This window comes from Macrobrachium rosenbergii, chromosome 11 (assembly GCF_040412425.1).
Source record: "Macrobrachium rosenbergii isolate ZJJX-2024 chromosome 11, ASM4041242v1, whole genome shotgun sequence".
NCBI lineage: Eukaryota > Metazoa > Arthropoda > Malacostraca > Decapoda > Palaemonidae > Macrobrachium > Macrobrachium rosenbergii.
In genome coordinates this window covers 39,463,117-39,485,616 of record NC_089751.1, presented here as the reverse complement: position 1 = coordinate 39,485,616, position 22,500 = coordinate 39,463,117, and the positions used below count along the sequence as shown (strand labels likewise).

Sequence of the window (22,500 nt, the reverse complement as noted above, 5' to 3'; positions counted from 1 at the left end):
TAAGTTTCTGCCGAATTTTTTGCACTCCTCTCTACCATTCGTGCCTCACTTACTTTTGGATATGACACATTAGAACCCCAAGCCATTGACACTTTATAGGGCAGTGGTGTCCTTGTAGTACTGCTTAATAGAACTGTGATAGTTGTAAATAAGCGAATATTAAAAGTTTATTGACCGACCAAAGTAGTGAATTAGCCAGCTCATCTCAGAATGAGTGTTGTACTCTAAAAGTGAAACACTTTACCTATTACGCTGGTTCGAATAGGTACTAGTCCCTGGAAGTTGTTGCTGATAATCACTCCTGATAATTACCTAATAAATAAGGTAATAAATTGCTGGAGACAAGTATCCATTCAGTTTTAAAATTTCATTTTCGACGCATCACCTGAAACTGACATGTCATTGACACGAATATAACATCGAATGCAAATGAGGGTCATTCATACCAATGAATAATCATATGGTGGAAATCATATGGTGGCTGTGTGTCTATTTCAGCACTAGTAAACGCATTTGAATTTGATAGATTCTATATATATATATATATATATATATATATATATATATATATATATATATATATATATATATATATATATATATATATATATATATATTGCTATGAATATACCTTTGATACAGGATTCTGGGCGGCAACGGATAAACATTGGGAATTCTTTATGTTATCAAGAAATCACTGTATTTCTTTAAGCATCTGACTAAATAGACTGATTAAGGCAACTCCGTAGACAGATAAATCAAGGGAAAATCTGTGGCTTAGGGCCTTCTTCATGTAAGGGAAGATTACGTAAACTCATGGGTTCTAATAATTCATTATATTTACATAAACACAAATCAGAAGAATAACAAATTACGGGGCAGGTGATAGTAAAATAAAATTAAATAAAGCAAAAAAGTCATATTATAATCCAACCAGCGTTAACAACGAACTTATGAACATTCTCTGTTTACCATTTCATCCTAATTTCATTCCTGCAGTGCCCATTTTAAAAACTATTGATATTAACTTAGTATTTAAATATAATACTATTTTGAGAAATAAACTAATTAAGAATAGCCCACCCAATTCAGACAATATTGCATACAGAATTCCTCTGTTTTTGTATATAAACCTCTGTCAACTTCTTTTGTATTCAGTGTGAACTTGAAAATGTAGAATAAACTCCGAAAGTACTTGTTCAAAGTCCCGGTTTTCACTCACCTTCCCACGTGGACTTAGTGATATATATATGATTTGTTACCGTCCTCTGAAGATAGGAAACTTATTTCAAGAACCTCTTGAAGATATTGCTCGTTATTCGTCAAGTGTTTTGTGCTGTGCAAACAAAGGATATTGGTTTGGCTTCGTTATGTTGCAACAAATCTAACTGGGTAGGATTCGGTTCGTTTTTCATCTCATATATGACCTTATTTTGTATTTTTTTGAAAGAAAATTGTTGTAATGCATTTTTTAGAGCGCTTTTTCTTTTGTATAACCTGCATACTACAATATATAACTGTCAACGTAATTGGTTTTAGTCAAACAAATGACCAATCACTGTGCAAAATATTCTGTTCCTCTTCGCATTTGTCGGCGCATAATTCCTCATTGTTCTCTCGCCACTACGTTTGGCTTTCTCATTTTACGCCATAAAACCACATAATACAATTTAGCAAGACAGATAATTGCGAAAAGTCGTCAAACGTTTCTTCTGTCTTCCTGTAAAGTGACGTATCACCTGGAGAGCAAAATGTCGAACCATTGGGATAATTCTCGGAATTTTCCATCGTCTCCCTTTCATCTGCAGTGAACAAAGGTGATGCATAATTTAGCGTTATTGTCTGATGATCAGTCAATCATTCAGGCTAATCTTTTTTCGATCCGTTCCTCTGCGATTAAACAGGGAGAATGAGACGTTCTTTTCCCTCGATAACATTGTATATTTGAGCTTGCGTAAAAAAGAGGGATGAATTAAGAGAGTATATCAGTTTATGCTGCAGACAAATAGTCATTACTTGCAAGGGGTTTGATTAAATGGACTTCTTATTCAAAATGTTCAACGCAAAAATGTCAGTGAGGGCGAATAGTGATGTGATGGTAAAAGATGAGATTAAATTTTACAATTAAAGCTAAAATCTAATTTACTTCCTTATTAAACAGTTGCTTTAAATGGTATTGTTGAGATTCTGTATCCTGGAGACTTCAATTTATATATATATATAAGGGGTTCAATTATCAACGCCCAACGCATGTTCTCTGTTGCGAACCTTTTGAACTACTCTTGTAAAATATTTCCCCCACGGGTCTTATCACAGTCTCCGCTTCCCCAACAATCGCTCCCTATAACGCCCACTGTGGTACTTCGAAATCGCCTGGTAGCTTGATGCAAGATGTTTTCTCCTAGTTTTCCCTTGGGAGATTGTTGCTTTCGTAGCTGACATCCCAACGATGGCAGCAGCGATTGCTTATAAAATGTCACCTTTTCCCTTTTACCTAATTCTTTTATTAGCGACTCCTCGAGAATCCTGTCGAAAAAGTACCTCAGTTGTCTCGGTAAAGAGGAAGTTGCTTCGGAAAATGCGAAAACATAACTAGAAGGTCCTGTAGGAAAGGATATTTATGGGAGTATTACAAAGGTTTTTACTATATGGATAAATGGACACGAATACCTTAAAGATTGTGTTGCAGTTGATTGATTTGCTTGATCTCATTAACACTGGAGTAGCTTCGGACTCCATCGCCTCCGAAGTAAGTTTGTGTGACAGGACTTCAATCTATGAGGGGTAATGGAGGTATCCAGGGTAGAAAATCTCAGGAGTGCTGTTGAAGACATCTGCTTCCTACTGAAGAAGCTGACTTGGATATCTTGTATTCCTTCGTGTAGTTGATATTGGCATAACCCCTGAATTTACTGTTACATTGCCTTTCGTATCTACATCAACGTTTTATTCTTATCTTTCAACTATACCCTAACCTTCACAATTGACCTTTACCTCCACTATATCATTCGCCATAATTTCAGTTTTTACCCCCAAATATCCCAGACATACCTAAGAAAATGCCTTATACATGTTAATTTGCCTGTGTAATTATGGAGTTTGAACGCATATTCTTTCCAGAGATATAGTTCAATACCCTTTGATCTGTAAGCTTAAATACAAATGATGTTTTCATTGGAAAACATCCTTCTGTTTCTGATTAATACCCCTACAACTGGTCAGAAAATATTGGCCGGACTGATTGACTGATCGTCAGGCAGTTAAGCTAATCAACGCTTCACCTTTGTTCTCCGGCTTTGGACGGGGAACGGTGGAAAACTGAAATAAGGATAACACAGGCGTACTATTTTGTAATCGGCTTTCCGTTTCACGCAACACTTTGAAAGAAGAGACAAAACAAAATGTTAGGTACCTTTTCGATATAATTAGTCCGGCTGAATTTTTCTAACGTTACCTTTTTTTTTCATCGGTGTTGAGGCAGGCTCAGTAAATCGGATAGCAAAACGGAGCAACGAGAACTGTTGAGGTTTTTGTAGAGAGAGAGATTAAAAAAAAGCTAGTAATACGTAAGAAAGATTAGTCATTTGACTGAGTCATCTCAGTCATGCGAACATAATTTTAGGTGGTAATATATTTCCGTCATATGCTTGAAGATTTGGAATGTATAGTGGCACCTACACATTACCTGACTTATTTTATTTCCAAAAATTACAAAATAGTTATTGCTTGATTTGAAACGTTGGTCTTTTAATTCGTTTACCTCTGATACGTTTTTCATGTTCAACGGAACAGTGTTATCAAAATCTAATTTACATTTTTTGATGTTCAACGAAACATATGAAGGTTTGTTTTGGGTCAGTAAGAAAATTATCGTAGTAAACCTTTTTTAAAATTTTCGAAATTGCATTTTTTAATTTAGTTTCAGTATACCACACATAGGCTTGTTTAAACACCCCCCCCCCAAAAATGCTATATTTATCTTCAATAAATTTTCTTGACCAAAGCGAAGTGAATGACTTTCTCAGACACGAAGGAACAAAATACTGTAGATAGTCCACTATATCAATATTTAAAGAAACGAAAAATAGTCCACTATATCAGTGTTTTAAGAAACGAAAAAAAATAAGGAAGTAGGAAAACGAGAAAGCAGTCAATTAAACGAAAAGAATGAATATTGCTTAAATATTACCACGCATTAAAGAAAGTCATTTATACCCTATATGAGTTTGTATTGATTTTCCAACCGTGATAAATGTCAGCTAAGGTTGAATTGGTGTTTGAAACTATTTCAAATAAAGGAAGAGTTCATTGTAAAAATCACGTAAGCTTAACCTTCATTTTGGCCAATTCGAAGAAGTAAAGAATCTGTATTGAGTTTTTGGTAGTCATGCCATACAACAGTCTTTAATGTGCGTGTTGAAAGTTTCGAGTTATGAAATTTCTAGTGTTTTTCATTATTATTAATGTATCTAACAAAAGTGCATGGATGGCAGCCAAAATCGAAATGTACTGGAGGAAAATATCTTTTATCGTCTACAAACAGCGCGTTGAACTCATCAAAATAGTCTCCCATTGACCTTCCTTCCTTTCGTTGCACCGTTTAAGCCTGCCCCCTTGTCACAAACACAGCACTCGCGCTTCCCTCTGGTGTCAAACCAGTTCTTTCTTGCAGCTTGCAAAAGAATTTAATATTAATACCTTCCTGACTAATCTACGTTCCTCGCCTCCTTCTACTGTACGTGACGAGAACAGTTTTACGTGTTCCGGTATTCAGATCTTGAAGCACGCGTCGACTATTTTTGCACAAGGCTTCATATCTTGTCTCTCCTGAACCATTTTATACACTTCGACTTCAGGGATAATTTATTTCAATAGCTTTACCAGTAGCTTTTTCAATAGCTTTTCTGATTAAAGAAAAAATGGTTGAGTTCTCTATCAAATGTCTACCGTGGATTTATGAAGTTTAAAACGATTACTGAAAATGTTTGAAATTTATTATTATTTTTTTTGTAGTAAAAGGAAAAGAAGAAACTGCTTGTTATGTATATATTTGAGTTAATGGAATCTGAAACAATGAAAAAAAAATATGCATAACAATACGGGGGTAACCAATATGGAAGTACAGAAGTTATGAAATCCAGTAAACACAATTTAAAATGAAAGACAAGGTTAGAATGTGTAAATGGCATTGTTGCTGCAAATATGTATTGAGATAAACGTAGTGGATGTGAAAAATGAATTGAGTTCCAATTAATTTTTCACGTTCACTATGTTTATTTCGATACATATTTGCAGCAACAATGCCTTTATACATTCTAACATTGTCTTTCATTTTAAATTGTGTTTAGGCGTTTCAGAACTTCTGTACTTTCATATTGGTTTCCCTCCTATTGTTTTGTATGGTTCCTTTTCATAGCTTGCCAGTAGGGTGAGTTTTATATCCGTAATAAAATTCTGAAACATTGTTTCGGATTCCATTAACTCAAATATATTTATAACAAGCAGTTTCTTCTTTTCCTTTTACTAAAAAAATAATAATAAATTTCAAACATTTTCAGTAATCGTTTTAAACTTCATAAATCCCCGGTAGACATTTGATAGAGAATTCACCCATTTTTTCTTTAATCACCCTTACTTGTCCTTGTGTCTATTGTTCTTTTAACTAAATTCCTATCCGAAGTATGTAAAGCATTCGAGCGTTTATCAATTATTCCCCTGCCATAACCATTGCAACCTTTAGTTATAGAGGGAGAAAAAACTTGAATTACACGACTTTGTTTATTCCAGAATGTATAATGATTATTAAAAACATCTTCATTATGCTTTCTTCATGAACGCAGTTGCTTCTTCTTACACACACACACACACACACACACACACATACACATACATACATATATATATATATATATATATATATATATATATATATATATATATATATATATATATATATATATATATATATATATATATATATATATATATATATATATATATATGTGTGTGTGTGTGTGTGTGTGTGTGTGTGTGTGAGTGTGTGTATGCACGCCTTGTGCAGTTGTAAGAAAAATAGGGAGTACATGCATATAAACATAATAAAGTGATAGTCCCGAGAAAAGTAAGAATTTGTAAAGTCAGCGGTTCAAGTTATCAACGAGACCAACCGTAAATGCCTAATAAAAAACCAATTCCAGTGTCGCCTTTTCAGAGTATAATTACATGAGTATCTTGCAATTACAAAATCAAGTCACAATATTTTATTTTTCACATAAAAAACGATCAGTGCAACCTTGAATGTCCCAGTTTCTCCTCAAAAAGGCCTAGTCAGAAGCATAATGCATTCGTATATATTTCGCACCGTTGGAGAGAGGAGAGTCCGTCCAGGCATCCCTGAGGAGTGGAGAGGAATTTGGGGGAAGTTCAGGAGTAAAAAAGGCCAAGGGGAGCTCTCCAGCGCAATTTTCCAGTGGGTTTTCACGAGACTATTCGATTTTGGCTCCTTTACACTGGTTGCATGTGGGTTTCCAAGGTGCGTCAGTTTTGGGGATGCTGTAAGGTAACTTTTATATCACAGGATTACACACTCAGTTTTATTTCTGCCCACTCTGTCCTTTTTTTAACTATAATTTAATTGGTTATTATAACTTTTACCAAACTAAAGGTCGAAATATTAGTTAGTAGATATTTATAGAGAATCTCTCTCTCTCTCTCTCTCTCTCTCTCTCTCTCTCTCTCTCTCTCTCTCTCTCTCTCTCTCTCAGTACCTTTACCAACATCCATGCCTTAACATACTGTATTTGAGGTGGTCATCTCCTCGTATATTAATGCTGTCGATCCACTTAAGGCAGCCGTATATATTTGGGAACATCCCCGAAACAAGGCAGACCGCAGGTTGTACATCAGTACTAATTGAAATCCTTTGCCAGGAGAAGCATCTCCTATATTGGTGGAAGCGTTGACTCTGACACATTGGATGGAATCCAGGAGATGGGATATCGTTTGTTACTGGAGGCTCTTCTCTAAATGATCCGATATATTCTTGTAATGGCATTCTGTTGCAGTTCATCATATAAACAACCTCTTCGAAGATTTATTGTAACGCTATAAGTCCCCGTTGGTTAGCAGAGCCTGCGTTTAGATGCTTGCGAATTCATAAATTACATCAAGAAGCTGCCCACCGTTGAAGGGTAGGGCAGTCAGTGTACCTCATGTGGTGCACTGTGGGCATTACTAAAGGTTGTTTGCAGAGTCCGCCCTCTTTTAGTCATTTACGTTACCTCGGTTCCCACTCCCCCTCACCTGTCTTGCTGCCCAACCGCTCCAACTTCCTCTTTTTCGCTGTTTTGAGTGCTGAATGGATGAAAGAGCCCCAGTGCTTGGTTTCATAGCCAAAGTTATAGAAACCTTCATCAGTACGCTGTGGTCTCACTGCATGCTTCAATAGGAAATTATATTGAAGCACATCCTTCATTATTTCGATGGATAATGCAACTAACACATGATTGATGATGAACACAGTATTTATTGTATACCAGGTTCCCATTAGGCACTCTTTCAGTTAGCCTTTAAATCCATATCACTGTGCATCATCAAACTCAAAGGAAAATGATATTGACTGAGGCTTTAAAGAAAAGGGTTTCTAGCTCATTTATACTGCAACATTTTGCGTTCAGTTGATAATGCAGTGACAATTCGTATACAACTAAATGTGGTTTAGTCCTGCAAGGGTAAAATAACGTAGAAGGTATAAGCAATTTCTGTTGTTCAGTACCATTCGAGGATAGAGGATATTTAGTATCCTTGATGTACAAGGGCGATAAGCTGATCAGGAGGTTTCGGTGTCTTTAATACCAAGTTTGTCAGCCTGAATTGTTGTTAGGAAAATTACGACTTAGACCACAAATTTGATTGAGGCTTGCTTCTGGCTAGCTTATAGTTATGACCTGAACTATAACCATGTGGAATTGAGGGGACCAGACGAATTAGAAAACCCCTGGGCATCAATATCAAAACTTTCCTTCCGTCAGCATTCATATTACCAAGCCAAAAACCTCTCCCAGCAAGAAAAAAGTTACTGAAGACAACTGAGAAACAGGTTTCGAGCATTGTCATACTGAAAATATTTTCGAAACACAACATACAGCGAAGTCTTGAGCCAGATTTTAGGAGAAACAAAGCCTTGTTCCAATAATTTAAATGCTACACAAGAACTTGCCTGAATAAAAAAGATATGATTACAGTTTGCCAAAAGCAAAGAATAACTCCTTATAAGATATATATATATATATATATATATATATATATATATATATATATATATATATATATATATACATACACACACACACACATATATATATATATATATATATATATATATATATATATATATATATATATATATATATATATATATATATATATATATATATATATATATATATATATAGAGAGAGAGAGAGAGAGAGAGAGAGAGAGAGAGAGAGAGAGAGAGAGATAGAGAGTTAATAAGCCTTAAATTTCTTTTAATGTAAGATATTTTACTTGTTGCATGTATTACAGCAAATCTCGTCACTCCACAAAGGTATAGTTCCTGTGGTTCATAAGATTTTTTTTTTTATCTCTGGTTAAAGGAAGTTTTTGCTGTCATGATTTTTCCAAACTAAATTGAGATAAATGATGCATCCACTCCTAGGCGATTTGGTGCGGGGGAACCAAACCTTCTTTGGATAAATGACGCTCTTGTAATGACGACGGTTTCAAGATCCTCTTTCAAGAATAGAAATGTATTCATCGTTAACAGAATACTGAATACCGCCCTGGTATCGTTACTAAAATTACCCATAGTGAAAAAATAAAGTCAAACACATACGTTTTATGTATGGTACAAGTAACAAATTATTTTGAGCTCATAGTGAAAAAAATTATTTCATTGGAAAAATCATGACACTGAGAGTACAGACGAAAACAAAATAAATATACGAAAGGTGGACGAAATGAAAATGATTTTAATGTACTTAGTACCCTCGTAATCTTAAGATTCTTATATATGTGAATTTCCCACGACATTACTGTAGACCATCCATAGCGTTAGTCATTGTCCAGCCCATTTTTGAAAGTGAGGAAAGAAATAGTTTCGTTGTGAGTCTAGATTAAAAAAACTTTTTAAACGTTCTTTCATCTCCAGTAGGCCTCTGTCGACCTACAAACCTTCTTATGTACAGACTTGTTAGTCGATCGTCGTTTTCCACAAATGGAGTGAAGGGAGAGAGAAAGCGGAAGAAAAGAATGAAAGGGCTAATTAAGCCGTCAAAATGTAAAACATCATAATGGGAGGTTCTCAGGGATATTGTCCTCAACCCACCGAGATGAAATCGTTCACAGGGTACTCGCTCATTGCACGCTATCTCTCTCTCTCTCTCTCTCTCTCTCTCTCTCTCTCTCTCTCTCTCTCTCTCTCTCTGGGAAATCGGCAGTCGTCTTGAAGTTTATTTTGGGTAAAGAGCGAAAACTGCATAAGTCATGTGCACAATGTGACTTATTTAAACAGGAGAAGAGGATATCATAGTTTTAGAATGAAAGAGCCTCGTTATTCGCGTTGGGTAACGAGTGTGTGCAATACCAAGTTGTATGATGCAACTTGCAAGTAATGTAAGTAGACAGCGATTGTCTAATGGTTACGTACTGGTGCAAGTAAGAAAGTTTAATACGTGATCGGTTCATTTTTCGTTTTCTGTAAAAGAAAACTATTGTGCCGGCTTTGTCTGTCCGTCCGCACTTTTTTATGTCCGCACTTTTTCTGCCCGCACTTTTTCTGTCCACTTTCAGATCTTAAAAACTACTGAGGCTAGAGGGCTGCAAATTGATATGTTGATCATCCACCCTCAAATCATCAAACATACCAAATTGCAGCCGTCTAGCTTCAGTGGTTTTTATTTGATTTAAGGTTAAAGTTAGCCATAATCGTGCCTCTAGCAGCGATATAGGCCACCACCGGGCCGTGGTTAAAGTTTCATGGGCCGCGGCTCATTCAGCATTATACCGAGACCACCGAAAGATTGATCTATTTTCGGTGGCCGTGATTATAAGCTGTAGGAGCTGTACAGAAAACTCGATTGCGCCGAAGAATCTTCGGCGCATTTTTACTCGTTTATTCAGAAGTTACTGAATAAACATGGCAGTAAATGCTGACTTGTTATTTTATTGGGGATGGGAAAAGATGAAGTCTAGCCAAAATGCCTCCAGTTACCGGCACACTGATGCTGTCAAAACCACCTAAAGTATAAATTTAATCGGAAGTAGAGTCTTTGTGAATTCCCTTTAGAATTATGTGAATTCCTTTGAGAATCGAATCTCAAGCGTCTCTTTGTTCCGAACGAGAGGAAGCTACGTCCCTGCTAAAAGATACAAGGGCCATCTTGAAAAGCAGAGACGAGCCGATATACCCCTGTGAGACGTGAACAAGAGCAATTTATTTTATGGTATGAGAGTTTTATAGAAAATTAGAAAGTGTGAAACTTCAAGCTGGTAAAAAGAAAAAATTGAGGAACGCACAAAATTTAGTATAATTATTATTCTCCAATTCCCTGATCGCCGTTGGCAGTAGACAGCCATACCCATAGTGTATGCGTAGTGTGTAGATTACATAAATTTCGAGGCTGGTGAGATAGGTTTGTTGTAATAAAAAATGTGGGAGCAAGGGAGACCTTGAATGGCAAGGGATATGCTGCATTTTTCTTTTATATATATTTACTTCATATTTTTAAACACGTCAATTAGGGTGCACTATAATTATGGAAGTTTCGGGAAGGGATTGAATCAGAAATATTGTTAAAAAAATTCTATTTTGAGACCTGCTTGCCATTTATCAGGATTTGAGCAATTATTATGGGGGGAATACTCAACACTTGTAATCGCATGTAATGTTGATGGTAGCCGATCATTACATCGTTATCCCTAGCTAATGATGGCGGATGGATATTAATGGCGTTAATCGCTGCTACGAAAATTTTTTTTCTCGTGATTAGCTTTCATATATGAAGAAATAAATCCACATCCGACAGAAACTTTCTAACTCTGTCCTGCATCTCACAGCTGTATATATTCCAGATGTGAGGGTGGAAGTGAGAGAGAATTTGGGCCCAGAAATAACGCAGTTACGGGAATCGAGAATTCAAAGACAGCACCGGAAAGAACAGCAGGAAGCAAAAGCAAAGACAGCGCCGGAAAGAACAGCAGGAAGCAAAAGCAAAGACAGCTCCGGAAAGAACAGCAGGAAGCAAAAGCAAAGACACCACCGGAAAGAACAGCAGGAAGCAAAAGCAAAGACACCACCGGAATGAACGGAGGAAGCAAAAGTAAAGACAGCAACGGAAAGAACAGCAGGAAGCAAAAACAAAAACAAAGGCAGCAACGGAAAGAACAGCAGGAAGCAAAAGCAAAGACAGCAACGGAAAGAACAACAGGAAGCAAAAGCAAAGACAGCAACGGAAAGAACAGCAGGAAGCAAAAGCAAAGACAGCACCGGAAAGAACAGCAGGAAGCAAAAGCAAAGACAGCACCGGAAAGAACAGCAGGAAGCAAAAGCAAAGACACCACCGGAATGAACGGAGGAAGCAAAAGTAAAGACAGCAACGGAAAGAACAGCAGGAAGCAAAAACAAAAACAAAGGCAGCAACGGAAAGAACAGCAGGAAGCAAAAGCAAAGACAGCAACGGAAAGAACAACAGGAAGCAAAAGCAAAGACAGCAACGGAAAGAACAGCGGGAAGCAAAAAGCAAAGACAGCACCGGAAAGAACAGCAGGAAGCAAAAGCAAAGACAGCAACGGAAAGAACAGCAGGAAGCAAAAGCAAAGACAGCAACGGAAAGAACAGCAGGAAGCAAAAAGCAAAGACAGCACCGGAAAGAACAGCAGGAAGCAAAAGTAAAGACAGCACCGGAAAGAACAGCAGAAAGCAAAAAAGCAAAGACAGCACCGGAAAGAACAGCAGGAAGCAAAAGCAAAGACAGCAACGGAAAGAACAGCAGGAAGCAAAAGCAAAGACAGCACCGGAAAGAACAGCAGGAAGCAAAAGCAAAGACAGTAACGGAAAGAACAGCAGGAAGCAAAAGCAAAGACATCACCGGAAAGAACAGCAGGAAGCAAAAGCAAAGACAGTAACGGAAAGAACAGCAGGAAGCAAAAGCAAAGACATCACCGGAAAGAACAGCAGGAAGCAAAAAGCAAAGACAGTAACGGAAAGAACAGCAGGAAGCAAAAGCAAAGACATCACCGGAAAGAACAGCAGGAAGCAAAAGCAAAGACGGCACCGGAAAGAACAGCAGGAAGCAAAAGTAAAGACAGCAACGGAAAGAACAGCAGGAAGCAAAAACAAAACCAAAGACAGCAACGGCAAGAACAGCGGGAAGCAAAAGCAAAGACAGCAACGGAAAGAACAGCAGGAAGCAAAAGCAAAGACACCACCGGAATGAACGGAGGAAGCAAAAGTAAAGACAGCAACGGAAAGAACAGCAGGAAGCAAAAACAAAAACAAAGGCAGCAACGGAAAGAACAGCAGGAAGCAAAAGCAAAGACAGCAACGGAAAGAACAACAGGAAGCAAAAGCAAAGACAGCAACGGAAAGAACAGCGGGAAGCAAAAGCAAAGACAGCACCGGAAAGAACAGCAGGAAGCAAAAGCAAAGACAGCAACGGAAAGAACAGCAGGAAGCAAAAGCAAAGACAGCAACGGAAAGAACAGCAGGAAGCAAAAGCAAAGACAGCACCGGAAAGAACAGCAGGAAGCAAAAGTAAAGACAGCACCGGAAAGAACAGCAGAAAGCAAAAGCAAAGACAGCACCGGAAAGAACAGCAGGAAGCAAAAGCAAAGACAGCAACGGAAAGAACAGCAGGAAGCAAAAGCAAAGACAGCACCGGAAAGAACAGCAGGAAGCAAAAGCAAAGACAGTAACGGAAAAAGAACAGCAGGAAGCAAAAGCAAAGACATCACCGGAAAGAACAGCAGGAAGCAAAAGCAAAGACAGTAACGGAAAGAACAGCAGGAAGCAAAAGCAAAGACATCACCGGAAAGAACAGCAGGAAGCAAAAGCAAAGACAGTAACGGAAAGAACAGCAGGAAGCAAAAGCAAAGACATCACCGGAAAGAACAGCAGGAAGCAAAAGCAAAGACAGCACCGGAAAGAACAGCAGGAAGCAAAAGTAAAGACAGCAACGGAAAGAACAGCAGGAAGCAAAAACAAAACCAAAGACAGCAACGGCAAGAACAGCGGGAAGCAAAAGCAAAGACAGCAACGGAAAGAACAGCAGGAAGCAAAAGCAAAGACAGCACCGGAAAGAACAGCAGGAAGCAAAAGCAAAGACAGCAACGGAAAGAACAGCAGGAAGCAAAAGCAAAGACAGCACTGGAAAGAACAGCGGGAAGCAAAAGCAAAGACACCACCGGAAAGAACAGCAGGAAGCAAAAGCAAAGACAGCAACGGAAAGAACAGCAGGAAGCAAAAGCAAAGACAGCAACGGAAAGAACAGCAGGAAGCAAAAGTAAAGACAGCAACGGAAAGAACAGCAGGAAGCAAAAACAAAAACAAAGACAGCAACGGCAAGAACAGCGGGAAGCAAAAGCAAAGACAGCAACGGAAAGAACAGCAGGAAGCAAAAGCAAAGACAGCACCGGAAAGAACAGCAGGAAGCAAAAGCAAAGACAGCAACGGAAAGAACAGCAGGAAGCAAAAGCAAAGACAGCACCGGAAAGAACAGCAGGAAGCAAAAGCAAAGACAGCACCGGAAAGAACAGCAGGAAGCAGAAGTAAATACAGCAACGGAAAGAACAGCAGGAAGCAAAAACAAAAACAAAGACAGCAACGGCAAGAACAGCGGGAAGCAAAAGCAAAGACAGCAACGGAAAGAACAGCAGGAAGCAAAAGCAAAGACGGCACCGGAAAGAACAGCAGGAAGCAAAAACAAAGACAGCACCGGAAAGAACAGCAGGAAGCAAAAGCAAAGACACCACCGGAAAGAACAGCGGGAAGCAAAAGCAAAGACACCACCGGAAAGAACAGCAGGAAGCAAAAGCAAAGACACCACCGGAAAGAACAGCAGGAAGCAAAAGCAAAGACACCACCGGAAAGAACAGCGGGAAGCAAAAGCAAAGACAGCACCGGAAAGAACAGCAGGAAGCAAAAGCAAAGACAGCACCGGAAAGAACAGCGGGAAGCAAAAGCAAAGACAGCACCGGAAAGAACAGCAGGAAGCAAAAGCAAAGACACCACCGGAAAGAACAGCAGGAAGCAAAAGCAAAGACAGCACCGGAAAGAACAGCAGGAAGCAAAAGCAAAGACACCACCGGAAAGAACAGCAGGAAGCAAAAGCAAAGACAGCACCGGAAAGAACAGCAGGAAGCAAAGCAAAGCAAAGACAGCACGGAAAGAACAGCAGGAAGCAAAAGCAAAGACAGCACCGGAAAGAACAGCAGGAAGCAAAAGCAAAGACACCACGGAAAGAACAGCAGGAAGGAAAAAGCAAAGACAGCACCGGAAAGAACAGCAGGAAGAAAAAAAAGCAAAGACGGCGCCGGAAGAAAGAACAGCAGGAAGCAAAAGCAAAGACAGCACGGAAAGAACAGCAGGAAGCAAAAGCAGGAAAAGACGGCACAGGAAGGCAAAAGAACAGCAGGAAGCAAAAGCAAAGACACCACCGGAAAAGAACAGCAGGAAGCAAAAGCAAAGACAGCACCGGAAAGAACAGGAAGCGGGAAGCGGAAAGAACAGCAAAAAGCAAAGACAGCACCGGAAAGAACAGCAGGAAGCAAAAGCAAAGACGGCACCAAAAGCAAAGAAAGAACAGCAGGAAGCAAAAGCAAAGACAGCACCGGAAAAAACAGCAGGAAGCAAAAGCAAAGAACAGCAGGAAGCAAAAAGCAAAGACGCCGGAAAGAACAGCAGGAAGCAAAAGCAAAGACAGCACCGGAAAGAACAGCAGGAAGCAAAAGCAAAGACGGCGCCGGAAAGAACAGCAGGAAGCAAAAGCAAAGACAGCACCGGAAAGAACAGCAGGAAGCAAAAGCAAAGACGGCGCCGGAAAGAACAGCAGGAAGCAAAAGCAAAGACAGCACCGGAAAGAACAGCAGGAAGCAAAAGCAAAGACAGCACCGGAAAGAACAGCAGGAAGCAAAAGCAAAGACAGCACCGGAAAGAACAGCAGGAAGCAAAAGCAAAGACAGCACCGGAAAGAACAGCAGGAAGCAAAAGCAAAGACGGCGCCGGAAAGAACAGCAGGAAGCAAAAGCAAAGACAGCACCGGAAAGAACAGCAGGAAGCAAAAGCAAAGACAGCACCGGAAAGAACAGCAGGAAGCAAAAGCAAAGACGTGGCCGGAAAGAACAGGAGGAAGCAAAAGTAAAGACACCACCGGAAAGAACAGCAGGAAGCAAAAGCAAAGACAGCACCGGAAAGAACAGCAGGAAGCAAAAGCAAAGACGGCACCGGAAAGAACAGCAGGAAGCAAAAGCAAAGACACCACCGGAAAGAACAGCGGGAAGCAAAAGCAAAGACACCACCGGAAAGAACAGCAGGAAGCAAAAGCAAAGACAGCACCGGAAAGAACAGCAGGAAGCAAAAGCAAAGACAGCACCGGAAAGAACAGCAGGAAGCAAAAGCAAAGACAGCACCGGAAAGAACAGCAGGAAGCAGCAGGAAAAAGCAAAGACAGCACTGGAAAGAACAGCAGGAAGCAAAAGCAAAGACAGCACCGGAAAGAACAGCAGGAAGCAAAAGCAAAGCAAAAGACAGCACCGGAAAGAACAGCAGGAAGCAAAAGCAAAGACAGCACCGGAAAGAACAGCAGGAAGCAAAAGCAAAGACACCACCGGAAAGAACAGCAGGAAGCAAAAGCAAAGACACCACCGGAAAGAACAGCAGGAAGCAAAAGCAAAGACAGCAACGGAAAGAACAGCAGGAAGCAAAAGCAAAGACACCACCGGAAAGAACAGCAGGAAGCAAAAGCAAAGACACCACCGGAAAGAACAGCGGGAAGCAAAAGCAAAGACAGCAACGGAAAGAACAGCAGGAAGCAAAAGCAAAGACAGCACCGGAAAGAACAGCAGGAAGCAAAAGTAAAGACAGCAACCGAAGGAACAGCAGGAAGCAAAAGCAAAGACAGCACCGGAAAGAACAGCAGGAAGCAAAAGCAAAGACAGCACCGGAAAGAACAGCAGGAAGCAAAAGTAAAGACAGCAACGGAAGGAACAGCAGGAAGCAAAAACAAAAACAAAGGCAGCAACGGCAAGAACAGCAGGAAGCAAAAGCAAAGACAGCAACGGAAAGAACAGCAGGAAGCAAAAGACGGCGATTCGTAACAGAAATGAGAGAAACATATTCGTGTGGAAAATAAGGCAAAACAATCAAAAGTAAATAAACAAATAAAAAAGTATCAAACAAATTATTGATATATTTTGGGAAAGAATATGTGGAAACAAAGACATACTTGATCTAATGTTTTATACTGAAGAGGGCGTGATTGCTTAAAAATGGCAATAATACCTCTTCTGATAATAATACCTCTTGCATCTCTTACTTTATGTTTCATGATGTGTAAATGAGGATAAGAGTGACGTTAAAAATGAAATTAAAAAGAAATACTGCATGACGATGGATTTCCTGAATAGCAGAGGGAAACAACAGCTATGAAAACCTTCATCTTTTATATACTCATCATTCCTCGTTACACCTGTGCATTAAGTTCTTCTTTGGAGGGATGGTAGAGCTTTCGACTGGCACGCTGTTGGCCCAGCGTTCGACTCTCCGAGCCGCCAATGAAGAATTAGAGGAATTTATTTCTGGTGATAGAAATTCATTTCTCGTCATAATGTGGTTCGGATTCCACAGTAAGCTGTAGGTCCCGTTGCTAAGTAACCAAGTTGGTTCTTAGCCACGTAAAAATAAGTCCAATCCTTCGGGCCAGCCCTAGGAGAGCTGTTAACCAGCTCAGTGGTCTGGTTAAACTAAGATATACTTAACTTAACACCTGTGCATTCACCCCTCAAAAGTTTGAAATACCTGGCAGATTTTTTTGTTTTCATTTTCGGGTAGTGGTAGGGATGACAGCGCTTATGAAGTTGTCGGTGGGAGGACGGACAGATATGTGAAAGGATTTTGTTTTTTGTTATCAATAATTACTGGTGAGGTTCCATCAGCCTCCTCAAAAGGGCAAGTTAAACAACTCGCATCCCCATGTATTATTATTATTATTATTATTATTATTATTATTATTATTATTATTATTATTATTATTATTATTATTATTATTATTATTATTATTATTGTTGTTGTTGTTGTTGTTTTTGTTGTTGTTCTCGTTAGTTTAACAATCGTCTTTATATTTTGACATCCTCCCTTTAACATAACCTTACATTGGCAAGGTGCCGGTACTTGAAGTTAGATCTAACCCTCACATTTCAAGAGCTTCCACTGAAATCACGTTATATGTTTCTGTTTTCGAGAGACTTTGATAGCCGGATGCGAAGTTCAAGTTGAAAAGTTTTATGCGAACCCGTCTATGTCTGTAAAAAAAAAAAAAAACTTCGAACAACATTTTATGGATGAATGGACAGGCTGGGTGTAATTCAATAACATTAATGAAATTAGGTTTTCTGATTATGGTTATTAAAACTTTGAACGAAATTTTGCCACAAGATTAAGGAAAGGGGAAAAGTAGAAATAAAATAATACACAGAGAAGATAAATACATAAATAATAATACATAGATGAGATAATAACTAAATTTGGCTATGCAAAATCTTCAACCTCCTAAGAGTTTATATGTTAGAAAATAAAGACAAAAGCGCGCGCGCGCGAGAGAGAGAGAGAGAGAGAGAGAGAGAGAGAGACATTTCTCCTGTATTTTGACATGGTCATTTCCTTTGCTAGCAATTTAATGCTTGTTGAAATTGTTCCCCGAGATATCAAACTAACAGTCTAGGAAAAGCAACAGTATAAAGCGACCGACTCCTTGGTAGCAAAGGCCTCCTGGGCAAAGGGCTCTGCACGAAAGAAACATTATATTACGTAAGCCTTCATATGTTCCCATTTTTCTAAGCCTTAACATAGTACCGCCTCAATCGTTTGCTTCTCCCTCCTGACGATAATTGATTAATCGAAGGTGCAACGAAAACTCATGAAGGAATTCCATAGGCTTATTAATGTAACCAGCATATTTAAGTCAGCTTTTTATTGACCTCCTAAAACAATGTCATGAAATTCCTTGCGGCTTTTCAATCGCAAAATTGATTTAATATCAAAGCAGCGTTCCTTGGGCAGACAAACTTGTCCAAAAGATTTGAAGTTTCGGATATATATGTATATTCTCTTAGGAACATTTGCATTGCGTTTTGATTTATTGACGTCATTCGAGCGGGTCATGATTGCCTCATAATTCTTGTGGTGGCACACATAGGTATATTTGTCCTGAAGTAATTGCGCATTCTGAAGCAAAATTAATCATGCAGTTAAAATATTCAAAGATATTTCCATTTTACTCTACTGACAGATCATCAAGGAAGGACAGTTTTATTTGCTTACGTAGGATTTTATTAATTTCAAACGCCAATAAAACTGTCCTTCGTTGATGATCTGCCAGTAAAGTAAAATGGAAATGTCTTTGAATATTTTAATTGCATGATTAATTTTGCTTCAGAATGCGTAATTACTTCAGGACAAATATACCTATGTGTGCCACCACAAGAATTATGAGGCAATCATGACCCGCTTGATTGCCATCAATTTATCAAAATGTTGGTTTGCAATGCAAATATTCCTCAAAGAATATACATATATAACTGAATTCAATTATCGAGGCCAGAACAGAAGAACGCAAAATCAATGGTCCTTTCATGATTTAATATTACCGGTATTCTTTTTGCGTACCATATTCAGATCAGGTTTAATCAGATTATTTGATGATTTACATCTCTTTATATTATTTATTCCCAAGTTGCAATAATTTGCTACCCAAAATATTATTCTGTACTATGACTAATAAATAATAAACTGTATTATGTACACATACACACACACGGACAGACACACACCCAGAAAAAGAGAGATATACCCGAACGATGTGGAGATAGATCGAGGTAATCCAGAGGTCAATATATTGAGCAAAACGTCCTTCTGTAGAGCTCTCAGATTAAGCATACACACACACACATATATATATATATATATATATATATATATATATATATATATATATATATATATATATATATATGTATATATATATATATATATATATATATATATATATATATATATATATATATATATATATATATATATATATAGAGAGAGAGAGAGAGAGAGAGAGAGAGAGAGAGAGAGAGAGAGAGAGAGTATGTTTTATATATACGTAAAACTCAGTTTAATTCTGTTTGTGCCGAAAAATATAAAAAGTAAATTACCAGAAGAATGTCCTGCTCTAGCGCCGGAAAAATCCATCTTTAAACTGACGTGAATCTCGTGAGTTACAACATAGAAAAGGTTCACAAACAGATCATCAACGGCCCAAAAACCCTCTCGAACATGCGACGCTCTTCTTATTTCTTTCTTACATGCACTCTTATCTTTCATCCGTGCAAATAAAGTCTCCTTTTCTTTTTTTTTGTTGGGGGAGGGGGTGGTTGTCAGTCCTTTCAGATTTCTCACCCCTGATATTTTCGCATGTGCTAAATGTTTCATCATTTCGTATATATATCCATTTCTTGCTTTTAGCTCTTTTAATTCTACATTTCTCGCTTCTAGTCCTTTTAATCAACATAAACTACGCAAACAACTTTTTTCCTTCTCTTGCATATACATATCACACTTCACTTCCATTGGGGTAAGTTGGCTTGTTGGTGGTCATTCTACAATTAACTGCTATCGCAGTGTTAGTTAAAGAGCACTCAGTTGGGTGTGAGGAAATGGTCTCCATAAACTACAGTCCATCTCACTGAGAATGAAAGTACTAGTCAGAGGTTATGCTTTTAGGCGTTCATATTATCAAATATATTTAAACTGAAGAAAGGATGACGTATTTAATGAGGCTGAAATTAACAGGTCAAGTCCAAGAGAAGGTTAAGGAAATCGAACGGAATAGCGGACGTGTCAAAATATATTCGATTCTTTTCAAAACGGAAATTGAGGTTTTAGATATTTTACAAGCCATCTTTCCCTTGTTGGGTTTCATATTTAGCTTGTGGATTACTGTAGCACCACATTACACATTTACTGTGGTTCCGATCTTTGTAACAATACCGTATTGGAAATTTGAAATAACTGCAAATTAGGACCTGAACAAAATAAGTGGACTCTTGAGAGATCGCGCGGGAAACCAGGAGATATCAGACATCATAAAACCCTAATACTATTCTATAAGCGTACAAGTCAGTCTTTTGCTTAGTGCCAGCTGATGCTTAGCTCACAATAATCCGACTTTTGAGTCGTAATGCTTCAATATAGAATAAAAGGTCTTGCAGTCCAAAAGAAATGTGTTTTGTTTGTTACTTAATATTTGTAGTTATTCTTGGAAGTCTCTATTTTTTCCAGTAGATGGTCTTTACCTTATAACTATATTAAGGCAGGAAAATTCCTAGAATATCTGTTCACTGTTCTGTCTTACAAGGAGACAGATTTAGATGTTTTTGGCAAGTCAGTGTATCCCAATCAAGGCAAAAAGGAAATACATTTTATTATCTTGGAAACCCTTCTGTTAAGGTGTCGATAACGCAAGTATGGAGAATATCAGTAATACCTTTCATGTAACTTTGAATGATGCAGATACTGAAGAGGATTCAAGGGCCTTATACAATGAGACAAGAGAGCAGGAAATTCATCCACGGAAAACTATTTGTTCCTCATCATTTATACGTTAGCTGTAATGGTCATTCCTTGAAATACTGATTCTGTATATTTCAGTCTATTTTCCCTTTTCAAGCACTTGTACGACTGTGCCGAATTCATGCTATTAATGAATTTGTAATTATCTGAGCGCAGCCTAAGCGAACGAGAGAAAGATTATAGTATAAAACCAGATATTTGAACAGGCAGTTGATATAAAGGATTGCAGTAGAGATCCTTTTCGAAAATGCCCCGAAAATTGAAGTCGAAACAACGGCTTTTTATTACCTGTCTTGCCTCAGGGATATATCTCCAGATCCATACTTTTTGTTGGGGATCATGGGATTATCTTTTTTTCTCTTTTGTGAATGTTTCTTGGCAGATCAACATTGTTGAATAGCAATAAATATTCAAGTGTCCTTTTCTGTATAGATAGAAATGTTCAAACGTAGCATACCATCGACGTGCATCGGATCCTCAAAGGCATTTTAAAAGGAACACACAGATATATTTGAATTCCTTTACGATCAGTAATTTTTTTTTATTTAACCGTTACAACATTTCAAATTTTTCAATTAGTAATTTTCCGTTGTTTCACTGATAAATCTGAAATAATGGGCACCTCCTTACTACACAATTAACTCTCTAATGTATCAGAATTCCTTAGGATTCTATTCAGTAATTTCTCCAGTAAGTATAAAAAAAAAAATTCTTTACAGTAACCCGTTGTACAAATCACTATTCTTCTGACACCGTGCAATATATAAAAATCATGGACAGAACAGAATACTAACCGCAATAGTCTGAGCTTTGCAAAAGGTTGACAGATTCCAATCCGATGTTTTATTCCAGCTTTTGATTGAGTGAGGCCCTGTTGAACCCGGATACCTAAAAACTAATTAACACTAACGCATCATGACTGAATTCCTATAAAAGCTTCTTTTGGTGAATTATATGGGTGATAGGAATACAAATGGAAAAAAAATGGTTTTACATAATAACAAAGATTTTCTGAACAGGGATCATCTTTCAAAAGGGAAGTAATCACACATGCCACTCTCCAGACCCTAAAATGAATCAGAATTTTCCAAAATCATTCATCATTAGTTTGTGGTACATGGTATAAACATAAATATAACGAAGGAGAATTCTTATTGCATGTCCAAGTAGTCTTTATAATGACAATTTGTTTTTGTGAGTTGGAAATACTATTGTTGAATATTTTAGAATTAGGAACGCTCTTAAATGTCTTTTGGTAAATAAGGAATCTCGAACAAAAAGCTACTACAAAGTCAAGTTTCGTAACCAAATAAAAGTAGAAAAACAGTAAAAAACAGACCTGGAGTCTAGGATCGATCCACAATAGACAGATATTCAGCTTTGCCGAAACAGTACCATATAGATTGATAGTATTTTGAAAATGCGGATAAATAAAAAAAAATTGTAAAGGCAAGTTAGAAACGTTTTTATAAAATTTAGTAAATGAAAAATGCGTTAAATTTCATGTTAGTTACGATTATCATAACTAAAAATTTCATTGTTAAATGAAAAATTACATAGATGGTAAAGGAGAACTGATGTAAATGCAAGGGAAAAATAGAACGGAATAATAAAAGCAAACAGACGCT

At 38.0% G+C, this 22,500-nt stretch overlaps 2 protein-coding genes across 3 annotated transcripts in view; both read left to right on the top strand.

Annotated features, from left to right (window-relative positions):
• Positions 1-22,500, top strand: part of LOC136843342 (neural-cadherin-like) — a 721,385-nt gene that overhangs the window by 141,392 nt on the left and 557,493 nt on the right. The window lies entirely within an intron of this gene.
• LOC136843515 (protein FAM133-like) lies at positions 2,657-11,932 on the top strand. The gene is made up of 3 exons (XM_067112049.1): positions 2,657-2,749; positions 10,328-10,452; positions 11,098-11,932. Exons 1-3 carry the CDS (start codon positions 2,657-2,659, stop codon positions 11,930-11,932), a joined length of 1,053 nt encoding a protein of 350 aa, XP_066968150.1.